This window comes from Manis pentadactyla, chromosome X (assembly GCF_030020395.1).
Source record: "Manis pentadactyla isolate mManPen7 chromosome X, mManPen7.hap1, whole genome shotgun sequence".
NCBI lineage: Eukaryota > Metazoa > Chordata > Mammalia > Pholidota > Manidae > Manis > Manis pentadactyla.
Genome location: NC_080038.1, coordinates 112,566,058 through 112,582,631, shown reverse-complemented (window position 1 = coordinate 112,582,631; position 16,574 = coordinate 112,566,058). Strand labels below are relative to the sequence as shown.

General features: G+C 42.7%; 1 protein-coding gene across 9 annotated transcripts in view; it reads left to right on the top strand.

Annotated features, from left to right (window-relative positions):
* DOCK11 (dedicator of cytokinesis 11) overlaps positions 1 to 16,574 on the top strand; it is a 179,246-nt gene that overhangs the window by 42,310 nt on the left and 120,362 nt on the right. For 4 of the 9 annotated variants that reach the window (XM_057495238.1, XM_057495235.1, XM_057495232.1 and 1 more), the window contains exons 2-6: positions 7,739 to 7,855; positions 7,939 to 8,028; positions 8,451 to 8,533; positions 9,489 to 9,558; positions 10,179 to 10,274. In XM_057495238.1, coding sequence (XP_057351221.1) covers positions 7,739 to 7,855; positions 7,939 to 8,028; positions 8,451 to 8,533; positions 9,489 to 9,558; positions 10,179 to 10,274 — 456 coding nt within the window. Of the gene's footprint in view, positions 1 to 4,534; positions 4,858 to 7,738; positions 7,856 to 7,938; positions 8,029 to 8,450; positions 8,534 to 9,488; positions 9,559 to 10,178; positions 10,275 to 16,574 lie in introns of those variants that run through there. The other 5 variants (XM_057495234.1, XM_057495230.1, XM_057495233.1 and 2 more) reach the window with 3 other exon arrangements.

The window sequence follows — 16,574 nt, the reverse complement described above, 5'->3', positions numbered from 1 at the left end:
ATCTAGCTGCTTATCCCTCATGAACTACAAAGGCCTCTGGCTTTGTTGTTCTCACGGCTCTCCTCTAGGTCCTGGGGAGGGTACCGACGTGAATTAGACACGGTCCCTTGACAGTATCTTACTGTTGTTTTTTTGTAATTTGATTCTTACCCTCTTGAAGTTGAATCTGCCCACTCTTTTCCCCGCAGTAATAGACCTGAGGTGCTAATCCCTTGCTCATCGATGTCAAATGCTAAATTGGAAGCAACAGCTTAGAAATGTAAAACTCCTTATCCAGTTACACTACAAGCTCTCTTAACCTGTCATGCTCAGTATCATCAGGGTGGGAGAAGGCAAGATCTCATTTTGTTAAAGATGATAGTGTGGTTTGAGCAAGCGTTAGCAAATCCTAAAATGCAAAAGCCATCCAAGGAAACAAAAGACGTGGTAGGAGCGAGGGTGGGGAAGTATTTCCGTTTTGGTAAGCTCAGTGCACATAGGTTTATGTGTGTCATGGTTAAGAGCACTGGCTCTGGAGTCCATCAGACAGAGGTTTGCTTCCCACCTCGCTAATGTGTGACACTGGACCTGCCTGAGCCTCAGTCTCCTCGTCTGTAAAATAGGCTTAATGAAAGACCCTCCCTTGCAGGGTTTTGGAAAGAATGAAATCAGTGACTAGGTATATAAAATGCTTAACTTGGTATATAGTCACTCTCAGTATAAGTGGTAAAGGCACTGCCCCCCCACCCCGCCCCCTGGCAGGTTAATGATCCAGCTGATGAGGCTGATAGGCAAACCGCACACAAAGGAGCTAGGTGCTAAATATGAGTAAATGCCACAGACTTTGATAAAGACAATAAAGGCTGTAGGAGAGAGAGGTTGGAGGTCCGGCCATGACAGGAGTAACTTGAGCCAAGGTGGGCATTAGGAATGAAATGGTCTTGTGAAAAGTATGATTGTTCCACTGCTTTAAGAAAGGTCATTGTCTCAAATACAATTTGTATGTGGGTTTTCATGCCAAGATTTGCCCTGAAAAACAGTTTTTATTAAAATATGTTCATGTCTCTTCTGCCAGGTTGGGTGGTACTGACTGAAAAGATGGGCTTCTCTCCCCTAGCATCATCATCAGATTATATCAACTCAAAGCTTCTTCAGTACTTGGAGTTCCTATTGGGAAAGGGGGGGGAAAAATGACCTGGTGAAATGTAATCATGTGATTTAGAAAAGACAGAACCGTAGCAAAGTCAGATACTGTTTACTTCAATGTGAAAGTCCTTGCAGTTCTGGTTCCTTTGTTGCCATGCCTGGAGGGTCCCCTTGTAGAAATCTGTACTCTTCAGTGGTGAAATTTCACTCCTCTGTTAGTCCCAGCGCGAATTTGCTGCTCTTCCTCCTCACGCACCACTCTCAACCGTTACCTAGTCTCTGATCTTAGAGTTTATCAACAAAAGTAGAAGACAAGATGAAATGACCCGACACCACAGATGCACAACAGGCGAAGTTCTAATGATTGATAGGAATGTGAATAGATGGGCTCCCACACTTCAGCATGTCCACCGCTTGTGCAGTTGCTTTGTGGGAAGAAGATAAGCCTATCAGAGGGCAAGACAGATATGCACGGAAGCCCAGTGGGGCTTTAGGTTACAGCAGTCTCTGTGATCAACTTGAAGTGTTCGGGTTTATCTGCCTTGCCCACTAGGCTGTGAGCTTCCCAGAGCAGGGTCTGGTTCTTTTACATCTTTGCAGTACTAGGTGCTAGCGCGGGGCCTAGACCTTAGGAGGGACTTGATAAATGTGCCTTACACCAAACTCGCTTTCTTTTCCGCATTGCTGGAAATTGCATGCCCGCAGTGGCCATTTTGAGTACAAAGTGTTATTTTAGGATATTCTCTGTGGAGAAAGCACTCTAAACTCCGCTACAGATGTCTGAAACAAAAGGGGAGCTGAGTACCTAGGGGATGGGGGGGTGGGGGTGGTTGGAGAAATTCCCAAGGGAGGGAGCTGGAGGAGTGATGGGAAGGAGACACTCGCTGAGTAACCCTGTCTTTTTGAGTATGTACTTCTTACCCAAGATGGGTGTTACTTTCAGGAAGAATATCTTCAGATGTCATGAAAATAGTAGTCTAATCGCAGTACTATAAACTGAAGTTCTAACTTTTGGGTTAAATTACCCTCTTTCTTAAACCCGTGGCGGCCATGCTCCTCCTCGCCCTGAAACCGCCTTTGGAGAATGGGGTGGGAGTCACGGCCATGCAGGGAGGTTTTTGAATTGGCCCTGTGCCCCACTGCTAAGCTTTTTGCCTGCTCTCTGGTCTCCCTCTCAGTGTGCTACAGGAGAGATTCTGCAAAAAGCCAGTGTTCGCTTTAGATTTGCAGAAGAGACATTCTTAGAATTCTTCAGGAGAACTAGTTTCTAAAGTAAAAGATTTACCGGTAAACTAATGACCTTTGGTGTAATGTCCAAGCAGAAGTAACCCAGGCTGTTTTGCATTTGTTGACAGAGAAATATTATGTGATTATATTGGTTTTTAAATGAAATTGAAATGATATGATTCAATTTTCTAATGATAGCATAAATAAGCTTGCTAGGAATGTGTGCTTTTAAATACATGAATGGTTGGGATGGCTGAATTTATACATGCACGTACATATTTATCTTAGGATTTCATGCATGGTTTTCTATTTATACATACATAGTTAAGATCACGAAAGGTCATTCCTCTGTCTAGCAAATGTAGAGGAACCACCACAAAATCGTGAAGTCTTAAGTATTTGGTTCTGTCAGTGACTCCCAGTTAGGATCCATAGTTTCCTTTCTTTGGACCAAGAAGCAGACTGTAACCAAATCTGTACTGCTGTCTGTCTTTTCTGTGTTAGAAATGGGAAGGTCACCTCAGTTTGTAGAATCATGCATTCTTCCCAGTTAGGGTTTACAACCTGGACGTCCATTTAGATTTGGTCCTTAGTGAGCTGAAGTCAGCCTGGAAGAAGTGCATTTTGTTCACACTGCGGCACCAGGACTGAGATTTTGAATTTAACTTTATTAGAAATTAGGAAAATACCCATTTTTCCTTTGCAGGGGCGGTAGAAAGCTTACTATTTCAATACATGTATTTCCGTGAAGAAGAGATTTGATTTGAACAAAAAATAAAGTGTAGGATAGCACAGAAGGTGTGTCCAAAATCTTGAAGGTTGTTCGTGAATAAGTTTGATTTTCAGAAACACTGGTAAGAAAAATGAGCAGGAGTTGGAAGACCTAGCTTTGAATTCTGGTTCTGCTGCTGGATGTAGACAGCTGAACCTAAGCCCCTGAGCCAATTTCATGCATAACGTTGAGGTGATGGTATTTGCCTTCTCTACTTGAGAGGTAGAAATAGGTAAGAAAAATTTGGTAAGGAGTAGGTAGGATATATATTAAAAGTGCTTCTTAAGACTGCAAAGCAATCTTCAAGTGAAACAACAACCAAGAAACATAATTATTATCTTACTAGCAAGTTATTTCAAGACTGCTTAGTGAATGAGAACTTTCAAAGGCAAACCGGTGGTTTTTTTGTTTTGTTTTGTTTTGTTTTCTTCATGGTGAAAACTGCATCGGTTCCAGATTGAGGTTGACAGTTTTCCTGTCACTACTTGGGAAGAGAAGACTGAAACATGCTTGCTTGTCCAGATTGTTTAAATGCCTTGCCTTTTACTTGACACGGCTATATGACCGTAGAGACGTACACAGTGGGACCTTGCTGTTGGATTTGACTGTTTATTAAGTAGCATTTATTTTGACAAAGAGTTTTCTTGAGTTCTGAAAAAGCACCTTTTCAGGCCAGGCAGTGCGTAAACTACTATCAGGAAGGAAGCATAGCAAACCTGAGAGAAAGACTCTTGTTGTGTGTGATAGCAGCTTTATTTATTTAGCTATACGTCTAATAATAAATGATAAAGCTGAATAGGAAAGTTAGATAAGGGATATGTTCTAGAGTGCAGGGCAAAGCCACTGTGAAATCATGATAATTCTAAAAAGTGAAGGTTCTCCAAGTCTCTGTTGCCAACAGAGTTACAGCTGAATGCTCCTGGAAGGGAAATGGAGGGTATGGTTTTTTGGTGCTGGCTCCTCTTGTAGCTTCTCTCTTCATCTTCCAGTTTGAATTGTGCTTTTAATGCCTGCTGGGGAGAGCGGTGGAGAAAAACGATGAGATCGAAGGCAGGTGAGGGGGGCACTCAGTCCTTCATCCTTTTATTATAGAGATGAAGCCTGATTCACAGACCTAGGTCTTCTGTTAGGGGAACCTTTGTGGGACCCAGAATAGCCACTCCAACTTTTTCTACAATCAGGGTACCCCTGACGAAGGAAAGACGAATGAAGACCCAGAGCGCTTAGTTTCAGCAGTTTTAAATGAAAAGGGGAAACCTTGTTTCCTAACATGAGTATATGGCTTCCAAAACACATGGAGAGAGCTGTAAGTTTCATTTTCAGAAGGCTCATACTGTGCATTTAAAAAATGATTCATTTGGACATACGCTTTTTCGTATTAATCGGACAACTCCATTAGAAAACTTAAGGAGGATTTTGCATTTCTTTTTCAAAGTTACTTGGAGCAGGCACTTGAGAAATTATTGTACAGAGAGATTAACAGGTGCTAAATCAACAGGTTAAACATTGAAACTTGAAGACTGTTTTATTCAGTGTGCGTTGAGAGGGTAGTTGGCACTAAAAGCAAGACTTGGAAAGCATTTTCAGTGCCTGAGGAAGGCTTGCTGCCTTAGATGGGGCTTTATGCATTTAACTGCTCTGAGAAATTGCAGACTGTGAATATTAGACGTGGAACATGCGGTCACAGCGTCCTTTCACTTGGGTCCATGAAAACACAGTGGATTTGGAACAAGGTGTGTGGGGGTGGGGGGTGGGGGGCAGGGCTCAAATTTTACTTTCAGAAAATCTAAGTTCCCAAATAGGAATATTTTCCATTTCCACTCATTTGGCGCTAGTGTTCATAGATGTGATAGAGATGATCAGCTTGATTTGATCTCATGGGTCTACAAATCTAAATTTAAGACTTAAAGTATATTTTTGTTAGGATATTTTCCACCAGCTTTACTGAGGTACAATTGAAAAAATAAACTTGTACGTATTTGAAAGTGTACAGGGTGATGATTTAATATATGTGTACACTGTGAAATGATGGCTGCTATCAAGTTAGTTAACGTGTCTATCCCCTTACATAGTTACTTTTCTTGTTGTTAACACTTAAGGTCTTTTAGCAAATTTAAAGTATTCAGCACAGTATTATTAACTATAGTCCCCATGCTGTACATTAGCTCTTCAGAGTTTATTCATCTTATAACTGGAACTTTGTACCCTTTCACCAACATCTCCCCTTTTCCCTCATCCCCCAGCCCTTGGCAAGAGGGCTTTAATTACTCCATTCTCCTTTTTTGTGTGTCAGATTTCACATTGTGGGTAAAATTGCAACATTTCCAGAGTATCTCTCCTCGCTTTAGTGCATCTGCATATCCTCGGGGGTGGAGAGAAGTTCATCTCCTTGTCAGTGGGTAATTAACTGGACAACCGAGGGCGAGTCTGAACCTGAGAGTTGAAGGGGAGGGGCTGTCTGGCTTGCTTGCTTGCTTCCTTCCTTCCTTCCGGAGCAGGGGAACAGGGGAGCAGGGGAGAGAGACATGGCGCTGGACTGCAGTTTGTAAGCAATAAACGGGCTTTAAACTTTATCTCTCCCTTTGACTGATTTCGGTTTTTAGAGGCATTTTGCCCCGGGATTTCCTTTCCCCGGACTTACACACATATAAATAATAGTATACATTACTTGTCTTTCTCTCCCTGACTTACTTCACTTATCATAATGCCCTCCGGGTTCATTCCATGTCGTTGCCAATAGCAGGATGCCCGTCTTTCTCATGGGTGAATTATATTTAGTTGTATGTGTGTACGTACACACACATACATATATGCAGTTAAATACACACACACACACACACACACACACACACACACATTTTCTTCGTCCATTCATCTGTTGATGGATACTTCAGTTTTTTCCCTATCTGGGCTATTGTGAATGATGTTGCTGTAAACATGGGGGTGCAGAAAGCTCTTTGAGATACTGATTTCATTTCCTTTGGATATGTACTCTGAAGTGCGATTGCTGGATCGTATGGTAGTTTTAGTTTGAATTTCATGAGGAATCTCCGTAGTGTTTTGTTACTAGGATCCCTTAGACTTGTTGAACCTTAGACTTGTTGAACACTGATGCTCATGGGTTAGAGTGGCTTACTCTAATCTTTAATCTTGTAGAGGGAACTCAGAGAGGCCCTTCAGATACGGAACTGCGTTATAGCTGTGATGTTACTATGAGCCATGTATAAAAACTGTTCTCCCAGAGGATTGTGTGCGTATACTATACTGGGGACCGCTTCAAATACTGTGTGTGTAAATACAACTCTAATTCCACTAAGATACTAAACTAAGATTTAGTATATCTTACATTCAGGTTTTCTTTATGCAGTTTTTATTATAAAAATTTTAAGAAAAACAGTTCAATTAAAAAAGATTATTATTAGGAATCACTAATATATACCCACCTTGATTTACAATAGTGTGTCGAGACATGGCACTGGTAGAATCTGAATATGCCAAAGTTCTTTCAACAGTTAAGGATTGTATGCCTGCCACGTGCCAGGTACTGGGCTAGGTGCTGGAGTTATGACAGTGGACAAAATAAAGGAAAATCCCTGCCCTCGAATAGGCGGAGAGGTAAAATAGACGGTGTATTAGATGGTGGTAAGTTCATTGAAGGAAAAGATGGTAGGAAGGTAGGTGGTGAGAACCTTTTCCAAGGTCAGTGTCTTGCACATCAGTACCTTCGTGTATTTCTGAGGAGAGGGAAAGCTCATGAGGTAGAAAGAACAGAGCCTTTGTAGTCACAGACCGAGGATTGCGTGGCGGATCTGAAGGGGGCCAGGTTACTTAACCTGACCGAGTCCAGGTTTTCCTCACCTGTAAAATGGGAAGAGTAAACCTATTTCATAGTGTTCTTACGAGTATCACATGAGAAAATGTAGAGAAAGCATTGGCACAGTGCCTGGCCTATAGAAATAGTTCAGTAAATGCTAACTATGATTACTCTTATTAATAAATCGTACCCTCATTTCTCAGAGTCACTGACCTTGCTCTTTGTAACCTTAGCCTCAGGCTGGGGCCCTACTATCAATGGCCAGGTCGCCTGGAAGTCTGACAGGATCCACTGACTTTGCCACCTGGAACCTCACCCTTTCATGCCCTGCCCACTGGATCAAGCATCTCCAGGACCCATGCTTGCTCCAGCTCCGCCGGACCCTGGTACCATCCGTTGGACGGCGTCCCTCGTATAGCAGAGGCACATACATGTTGCTATTCCTCCACTTCAGTTAACAAGTGAATAGTTCATAGTCAGTAATATCAACTGACAGGCTTCTAAATGTACCAATTTTTGTTTCACCTTAAATTCATTAAATTCTTGGAAGGCACATGGATCGGCAGAGTGCAGTGCTATCTCTCCAGAACTCTTGTCTTGAGCAGAAAAGCTCGTGGGTGTATGTGTTTGTGGTGTGTGTAAAGTCATGGAAAATATTTCTCTTGGGAAAGTGACTCCTTTAAGTGCTTGTTACCATCAATAATCCCTTCTTTTGTGAAATAAGGAATCTTCAGCACATGGAGAGGAATTCATCTCGTGTGAGTTTGACTGTATTAACTTTATTTTTGTCTTCTATTAAGGAAAAGACCAAAATTGTTGAGCCCTTGGACTATGAGAATGTTATCGCCCAACGAAAAACCCAGATTTACAGCGACCCCCTCAGAGACCTGCTTATGTTTCCGATGGAAGATATATCTGTGAGTTCAAAAACATGTCTTTAAAGAGAAGAACTGTTCTTTGCAAGCCAGTTCTTACAGCAAGAATGTTCCTTGTCTTTTAGATCTCAGTGATAAATCGTCAGCGCAGAACAGTGCAGTCCACTGTACCAGAAGATGCTGAGGAAAGGGCCCAGAGTTTGTTTGTCAAAGAGGTAAGACCCTCAAAGGCAGGCCCCAGGGGAACATTCATCGTATCCAGATAAATTTTCTTTCTTTAACATAAGTGGAAAATAAAATTACTGTAACTCAGCTGACCTACATAACAAGTCTGTGTGATGTGCTACCAAGGAGACAGCTTATGTACTCTCCCAAGCAGCACATGGTCTTTGTTTTTCTTCTTTTGGATTTAAATACTTTCTGGTCTTGGAGTTCAAGTTCAAAAGGGCCTATTGGGATTGGGATTTATAGCTGCCGTTGGTCTGGGGAGACACACTTAATCCCCAAAGGAAGATCCCAGTACCACCATTTCCCAGATGATTTTTAAATGCCTGTCAGCTTATTACTAGACTTTAAAAAACTGGATATATGTGTATTCTCCCTACATTTCAAGTAAAAGATTCCTGTTTTCTTTCAGTGTATTAAAACCTATAGCACAGATTGGCATGTGGTAAACTACAAGTATGAAGACTTCTCTGGGGACTTTCGAATGTTGCCATGGTAAGTTTAGGATTCAAGGGAAACCTTCAATAGGAGAGAGATTAAACATTTTACCTTTTTTTTTGAAGCCACTTGTGAAACCTGTGTTCTAATTTATAATAAAGAAGAGCCTCAAACACCCAAGCATATTTGGTAAATACATTGGGGGTGACTGAGTATGTTTTAACTTGGCTCACTGAAATTCTTGGCAAAAAAGTGTGAGTTCACTTTTTGGCTTTGGTGTATGTATGTTGACCATCAAGTCATCTTCATTCGATTCTGGATAATGCAGTGAGCATTTTCCAGTGGTGTCAGTGAGGAAACTACAAGGTTCAATTTGATGACCCCAGACCTCCCTTGACAAAAGTGCATCTCTGGAAGTTGACTTGTGGGCCCGTCCTGAGCACACTGGCCCAGGAGCCAGACTGTCAGGCTTCAAATTGTATTTCTGCCACTTACTAGCCTCGGGCCAGTCACTCAGTCTACTGGAGCCCTCCCTTTTCTCGTCTATGATACTGCTAACCCCAGAAGAGAATCTTGGGGAGGAATAAGACCGTAGCCTTTTCGTAATTCTTAAAGCACTTCCCCAGAGGAGAAAACAGTTCCTAAGGTGACCAGACCAAGTTCATACAGCAAACAGATGCAAGAGCCAGAATTACACTAGTGGCTTTTTGACCTGGGGAAAGATAACGGTTCTGCCACACCACTAACAGCTCTGGCAGTTTCCGTCCCCTCCCCCGACCCCTGCAAGTATCTTGGCGTACTTAAAGTGTTGCTGCTGACTGCACACGTAGGGCCCTTACGTAAAAGATAACATAGTTTAGTCAGAGGGGAAAATCTGATTTGGGAAGGGGAGAAGAGTTTGTCCTCGTGCCTTGGCATTTTCTTGGTTGTGAAAGAAAGAAGTCTACTCGGCTTCCTTGTGTTTTTTTGTCTGTTCTCTTCGGCGTCTAAGACAATTCTCTTGCATTTTCAGCAAGTCTCTGAGACCAGAAAAGATTCCCAATCATGTATTTGAGATTGATGAGGACTGTGAGAAAGATGAGGTAAAGATGGGGGCCGCCGTGCTGATGTTTTCCAGGTCACTTCACTGAGATTTCCTTGAGAAAAGATGAGGGAAAGAATTGTTGTTGAATAATCTGTGGCCAGCTTTCAAGCTCAATGAGTGTTTTTAAAAATTAAAAAAAAAATTGTTACATTTCCAAATGGAGTTCAGGAAAGATCAAGTGAAATGGGCTACGATTCGTATATAAACATGTTTTTCCACCTGTGGGACATGCTTGTGGAGTTGCTTTTTCCCCACACTGGGCATGTGGTGTGGTGATTCATTTGGACTCCCCTGCCTGATAGATCCCTCTTGGGACAGATGGCGCGGATGTCCGTGACATTTTGAGGTGCAGCTCGGCTGTTTATGTAATACAGAAGACTCTTCCAGAAGACAGCCCATACTACTCAGTAAATATTGCGTGCCTAACCGTGTGCGCAGCGCAGAGCCTTTCATTCTATAGTCAACGATTTCAAGTTGAATCAGGCATCTCTTCACGTGGGGGAGAGGGAACTTGATGCTTTTGGTAGAAAATGGGGCAGGGCCTAGTTTGTGCCCCCAAATGTTTGGTTAGATGGCTGGCTGGCTGCTGTTTCACTGATGGTTTTTACTCTATTTCAGGATTCATCTTCTTTATGTTCTCAGAAAGGCGGTGTGATAAGACAAGGCTGGTTGCATAAAGCAAATGTAAATAGCACCATCACGGTTACCATGAAGGTAAGAAGTAATTATTATATTACTTCCTCATTTTAAGGATGTTGTCATCAGTAGCCTGTCTGGAAACAATACTTTTTCAAAGATTTTTACAAAAGCCCTGGCACACAAACTTTTAATGAGCGGATTCTCACAGGTGTATAGAATTTTCCAAATCTGAAACTCTGGGATACATTTAGAAGTGCAGCTTTTTAAGGAAATGTAATTATTATTCTGAATCAGGAAGTTTAAAGAAGGAGGCTGTCAGTTGAGCGAAGAAAAGAGCTTTGAAACCCAAGGGCATCAACGGTTCCTGTGGGGGAAATGGATGGGATGAATGGAGGGATAGGGTAGTCCATTTATTTAGCAAATACTAATGAGGTGCTTGTTATTACATGCTGGTCACTGTGGGTAAAATACAGATATCTAAGATGGAGTTCCTGGCCTCCAAAAGCCTCTGGACTAAATAAGAAACATACCAAAGTAATACACAGACTGATACTTCAGTGCTGTTAGAATGAGAGCTTGGCAGTTTGACCTGAATAATGAGTTTGTGTACAGGGTTTACGTGAGATGGGGGTGGAAACGTAGAGGGGGATAAAATTGTGCAGGGCCTTGAATGCCTCAGACACGAGGTTGGCTTTGCTTTTGTTCAGGAGTCTGTGAAGAGCCATTAAAAATCCAAGGGTAAAACTAACAGGCTACTTGAAGATTCTGAGCAGAAAAACAAATTATTCTGTGATACCAAAAACTGTTCTTTCAGATACTCAGTATAGTATCATGTGGTTTGCTAAGGATGATTCACACTTCCATTAAGTGTTGAAGGTCATTCTGTCTTTCTCATAGCCTGCAAGCAGAAACCATGGGTGTCTACCAAGGGGAGACTCAAATTTTATCTCAATTTAATATTTTGCCTGCTGTTTTCCACTTAGTGGTCATGTCCTGCCCTCACTCTCATTTTCAAGCCCTGAAAATAATGAAACCAAGTTGTAGTACGCTTCCTGTATGTCTCCTGCCCCTATGCTTGGGGCCTCACCACATGGTGATGATAAGAAGATCCATTTACTGCAGACTTACTGCGTGCCAGACACCACCCTGAGTATTTTGTATTCTGTATCTCATTTAATCCTCATGGTAGCCCTATGATATAGGTACTATTATTATTCTTCGTTTACAGATGTGGGAAGTGTGGCACAAAGAAATTCAATGGTTAATCCAAGGTTACAGAGCCCCAAGTTTCCAGAGGTGGGATTTGAACCTAGGCGGGCTGATGCCTGAACCTATGCTCTTAATCAGCATACTGTCAGTGCTCACTAGCTGAATGAGCGAGACCCCATTCTTTGTTATAATATATTTCCTATCAGATTTATCAGCATGTGTGAAGGTTATAATTCTGTGCAGATTATCAGAAAATGGTTCCTCCACTCCCTTCCCCTAACATTCCCAAAATATTAAAATGTTTTATTCATACTTAAGCTACAGCCCCAGATTAAGAAGTAAATATGATGTGTGGGAATCTGGATTCATGAAACAAGACATTGGGGAATTAATGTCCTTACAAAACAGTTCAGCACAATATTCCTTTCAATAGTGAGTTTATCCTAAGGCCTTGAAATTAAAATTTGCTCTACATGTAACTGCTTTTAGAAGCCCATATTTATAAATCGAAATGAAGTTGTCTGTAAAAGCACATGCTTTTAATTTTCTTGATAAATTCGTGAAATACACATTGGTTGATGTGGGCAGAATAATTGCCCCCCCCCCCCCACCACCCTTACCCCCAAGACGGCCATGCCCTAATCCCTGGAAACTGTAAAGGTTTCCTTACGTGGTGAAGGGGAGTTAAAATTGCTAATCAGCAGAGGGAGGATATCCTGAATTATCCAGATGGGCCCAGTGTAATCTCAGGGCTCCTTATAAGTGGAAGAGAGAGGCAGATGAGGAGAGACAAAGATGTGAGGACAGAAGCAGGATCAGAGAGAGAGACTGTTGCTGGTTTCGGAGGTGGAGGAAGGAGCCACAGGCCAAGAAATGTGGGCAGCTTCTGGAAGCTGGTAAAGGCAAGGAAATGGATTCTCTCCCAGAGCCTCCAGAGAGGAATACAGCTCTGCTACAACCTCGATTTTAGCCCAGGGAGAGCCATGCCGGACTTCTAAGATAGAACTGAGGTAATGCGTTTGTGCTGTTGGAAGCCACTAAGTTTGTGGTGATCTGTTGTGGCAATAGAAAACTAGTTCAGTCAGGTAATCAAAGATTGATTCTTTAGCTTGTGTGTTATGGAGGTTGCAAATTCCACCACTTACAGGGGTCAGGCAGGAACCATAAATTCATGAAGTGGGTGGTGGGTCTGAGGCAACCTGGTAACCACGTGGTCTGGCTGAAGAGGACAGCTGCTGCTTGTCTCCAGCTAATTGTTGCTCTGCGGCTGCTGCTGCTGAGCCATGCTTGTTGCTTTGCCTCTTTTTATCCCCGGCTGTTCATATGTTGGCCACTTATTATTATTATCTTTTTTTAGTGAGATAAAATTCACATACCCAAAAAACCCCCCACATTTCTTTTTAAAACCCTTACCCAACAGTAGGCCAAAGAAGGAAAAGAAGAATAAACCAAATTGGTCGTATGTGCCACGTAGCTCTTTAAAAAGATGAATGGGGAATGATTTGCAGTAGGCCCTAATGAGATTTGGGAATTCTCTCTGGTTACCGATTTCATTTGTCCCAGCTATTCTCCATTATGGATTATGCATCTCCATCTTGGAGTTCTGGAGGCTGAATATATATATATCCTGTATTCTCCTGGTTCCACCTCCTAAGCCAGAGCAGTAGCATTGTGTTTCAGGGTTTATCACAGTCAGAATGGGCATGAGAGGGAAGGTTCAGCCAGATTCCATTCACGGTGTCAGGGATTTTGCCAAGATACCTTTCTCCTGTGGGAATTGTGTTTCAACTGCTCGTTAGTTCAGCATAGTTGGAGTTAGGTGAAACGTGGAGCATTTGCTGTGCTCTGCCTCTCTGGAAGTGGAGGGCATGTGAACATGCCGAGCAGGCCGGCAGAGTGTGGGGCGTGGAGAGCAGCTTTGTAGTCAGTTGCCAGGCTGGACTTTGGAATGAGGGCTGAAGCGGAAGTCCAGCCCTGTGAACTGAGGTGCATGGGGCGGGGGTTGGGGGTGGGCAGGGGGCTTGCACTTCTAGGTGATCTGTTGCAGGATGGGGGGCGTCATACACATTCTTTCTGCTTCAGGCCTGGATTGGCTCAGGCCTAGGAGGGAGGCCAACCCTAACAGTGCGATGAGCAGCTGACCCCGCTCTTGGAGAGTTGGGAAAGGCAGAGAGAAATATGAGGCAAAGGGCTGACAGTTTGAGACCTTCTGAAAGGAACAGTTCTATATACGTGTTTCCACTGTGTTAGTCCTTGAAGTGAAGAATATTAATGCATCTCCTCCGCACACGGAAGGGTGATTTGGGCACGCCGTCTTCTGAGTCACTTTCCCGATGCTGGTGGCGGTTTTACCCTTAGTGCATCTGGAGTCCCCTGCCTGCTAGGACCTCCAGCCCACACTGGTGAGAAGCTTCAGTAGCTTTAGCAGGGAGCACGACAAGGCTAGAGCTCGCAGGGTTGAGAGCCGAACACCTTTTCTATCAGAAAATTCAAGCTTTGATAGCCCCTGCAAACTCACAGGGGAGGGATCTCGGTATTAGTCATGACTCACTGGCAAATAACAGCCGACAGGAGCCATGCGTTTTCCCTCCCGTTTTTTCTGCACCTTCTTGGTGTGTGGTGGCTTGACATTGGCCTGCAGTTCCCTCTGGGGTTGACAGGGATTGAAGCAGGGCAGCTTGATGCCTTTTAAAGTGAGGTGTAAGTTTGAAGGGTCTTTATCATTTTAAAATGTCTGCATTTAAAAAAAATTATGTAGAATCCCTTGGAAAGTTTGAAATTATGTACAGCTTTTCATGGTTCTTATAAACAAGTTGGAGTCTTTTCCCCAGACACTTTGACTGTCAGAGATAAAGGGATCTACTAGCAATGAAGGGAAAAATGAAGTCATGAGAGAAGGTAGAAAGAAAAAAAATGAAGGAAAGAGGGTGAGGAAAGACTCAGCAAAGTCTAACAGATGAAACAGAAAATCAGAAGACTCCTGGTTATGAGGTCTTTTGAGAAAAAGCAGCCACATGACCTGTAACGTGATAGGATTAATGTAGCCAAAGTAATTCATGTATGGGCTCCTTTAGAAAGTTGAACTTCCCTAGCTAGCTGTCAGACAGTTTAGTTTAAGTACAATTGACCCCCGAACAACATGGGATTGAACCGCATGGGTCCACTTGTATGTGGATTTTTCCCAATAAATATATTTGAAAAATTTTTGAAGATTTGAGACAATTTGAAAGTAGTTTCCTTTCTCTAGCTTATTGTAATATGCAGTATAGAATGCATATATCGTGCAAAATAGGTGTTTATCGGCTGTTCATCTTATTGGTGAGGCTCCCTGTCAACAGTAGGCTACTGTGCAAGGGGTCGGTGCCCCAAACCCCACATTGTTCAAGGGCCAACTGTACATTCCAGTCAGTTGTGATGGGCTCTAGGTATAAGGGGCCAGAGAAGGAACTGAGTTCTTCATATTGGAAGATGCAAGACCCCGTATTTATGGACTAAAAATTTGTTTTTCCCCAGTAGTACACACCTTTCCACCCGCTCTAGTCAGTTGTTTATCAAGAGAGAGTCTGCATCCTTTTCTGCAGTTTGTCATATTTCCCCAGAAGTGCTTGCTTGCTGGGCACCCCTGTCATTGACTGAGAAACCAGCCACTAGGAACCCAGGCCACTGGAGGGCTGCTAGTGGATTACTCTCTTAAGTCATGGTTCTCGGTACCCGAGTACCTCCTTTCACCGAGGAGGATGTTGGCATCGTGCAAGTCTTGCAAAAGCTCTGTTGGTTGTCTGGGCGCAGTGACCAGTTTACTCAGAGCTCATAGCTTGCTTTTTTCTTGGTGTTCATGTTAAAACAAGACAAGCCGTGTCATGAGTGATTAATTTCCATGATTGGTACTTTTTAGCTAATGAGAACGCACCCCATGTGCCACTCTAAAATTCCTGGAAAAATTTTGGAGAGGAGTTTACGGTACAGAGACTAATAAATGATCCCTGTGTAACTGTCCTAACAGAAACCGATTCCCTTACATTCATTCTGTCTTTCTCAGGTAGCTGCAAGAGGCATCTGCTTTTTTCAACTGCTTTCCGTATCAGTGAAGGAATTTAATGAGGACTAGGTAGCTGTGATATTGCACATGACCTTCCCCTGGTATTTAAAACTATGTTTCCTAAGGGATCTAATGGTATATGGAATAAGGAAGAATCTGATCTGGAGAGTGGTTTTTCATTAAAAAAAAGTTATTGCAGGTTCCTGGCCAGCCCCTGGGACACCCACCTTCATGCATCTTCTTGGCTCACTTTGGTCACATTCCTCTAGCTGCCCCCTCCCCATTCTAGCAATTAAACGAAGTGTCTTGGTATGTTATCAGGGTTGCAAGTTCAGCTGCTTGATGTATGTATGACTCACTTCTGGTGCCTTTTTTTTTTTTCCTGCACAAAAGAGAGCCATCTGTTATATATGCAGAGACTAAAAGTCCTCACTTATTCTTCAACTGTTATGGGAGGGTTTTTTCCCTTCTGCAGTGGGAGAACAACACATCAAAAGAGCATTTTACCTAAGAAAGCACCTAAGATAATAAAATAATTGCTGTGAGGCCAAGGTCACTCTGTTTATTGGAAAAAGGAAGAGAAAAATCTTTTATTTTTGCTATGTTGGTGCACTGTATTCTCAAGTCTACCAGACTGTCTCTAACAGCTAACAAAAGGAATTGCACTCATTCTGTGGGTAAGGGATTTCTCACTAACTTGTGTTTTATGTTTTGTTTTCCCCCATTCATTGGTGACTGTCTGAACGCATTTATTAGGGGCTGCTTATGTGCCAGACACTATTAGGAATCAGTGAGTTCATCACCAGACATGTATATAGAATATGTTATTAATATAAAGTGTTGGCATTGCAGAGGGTAGAGAGAAGTGTAACATGCAGAGCTTAAAACCCATTTGGGGAGATGAGACATAAAATAAAAACACTGTTTTAAAGTGGTACAGAGACCAAGTACTATATGAGTCCAGATGATTGCGATCTGGGCTCAGAGAAGGCTTCTTGATGGAGGTGGGACCTCAAAAGGAGGGACTCAGAAAGGAGGTGGGTGTGGTAGGCAGCACGCACAGGGCAGGTGTGTTAGGTGGAGTTGGGTAGTCGGGAGATAAAGTTGGTTTAGTCCTTTGGTATCTC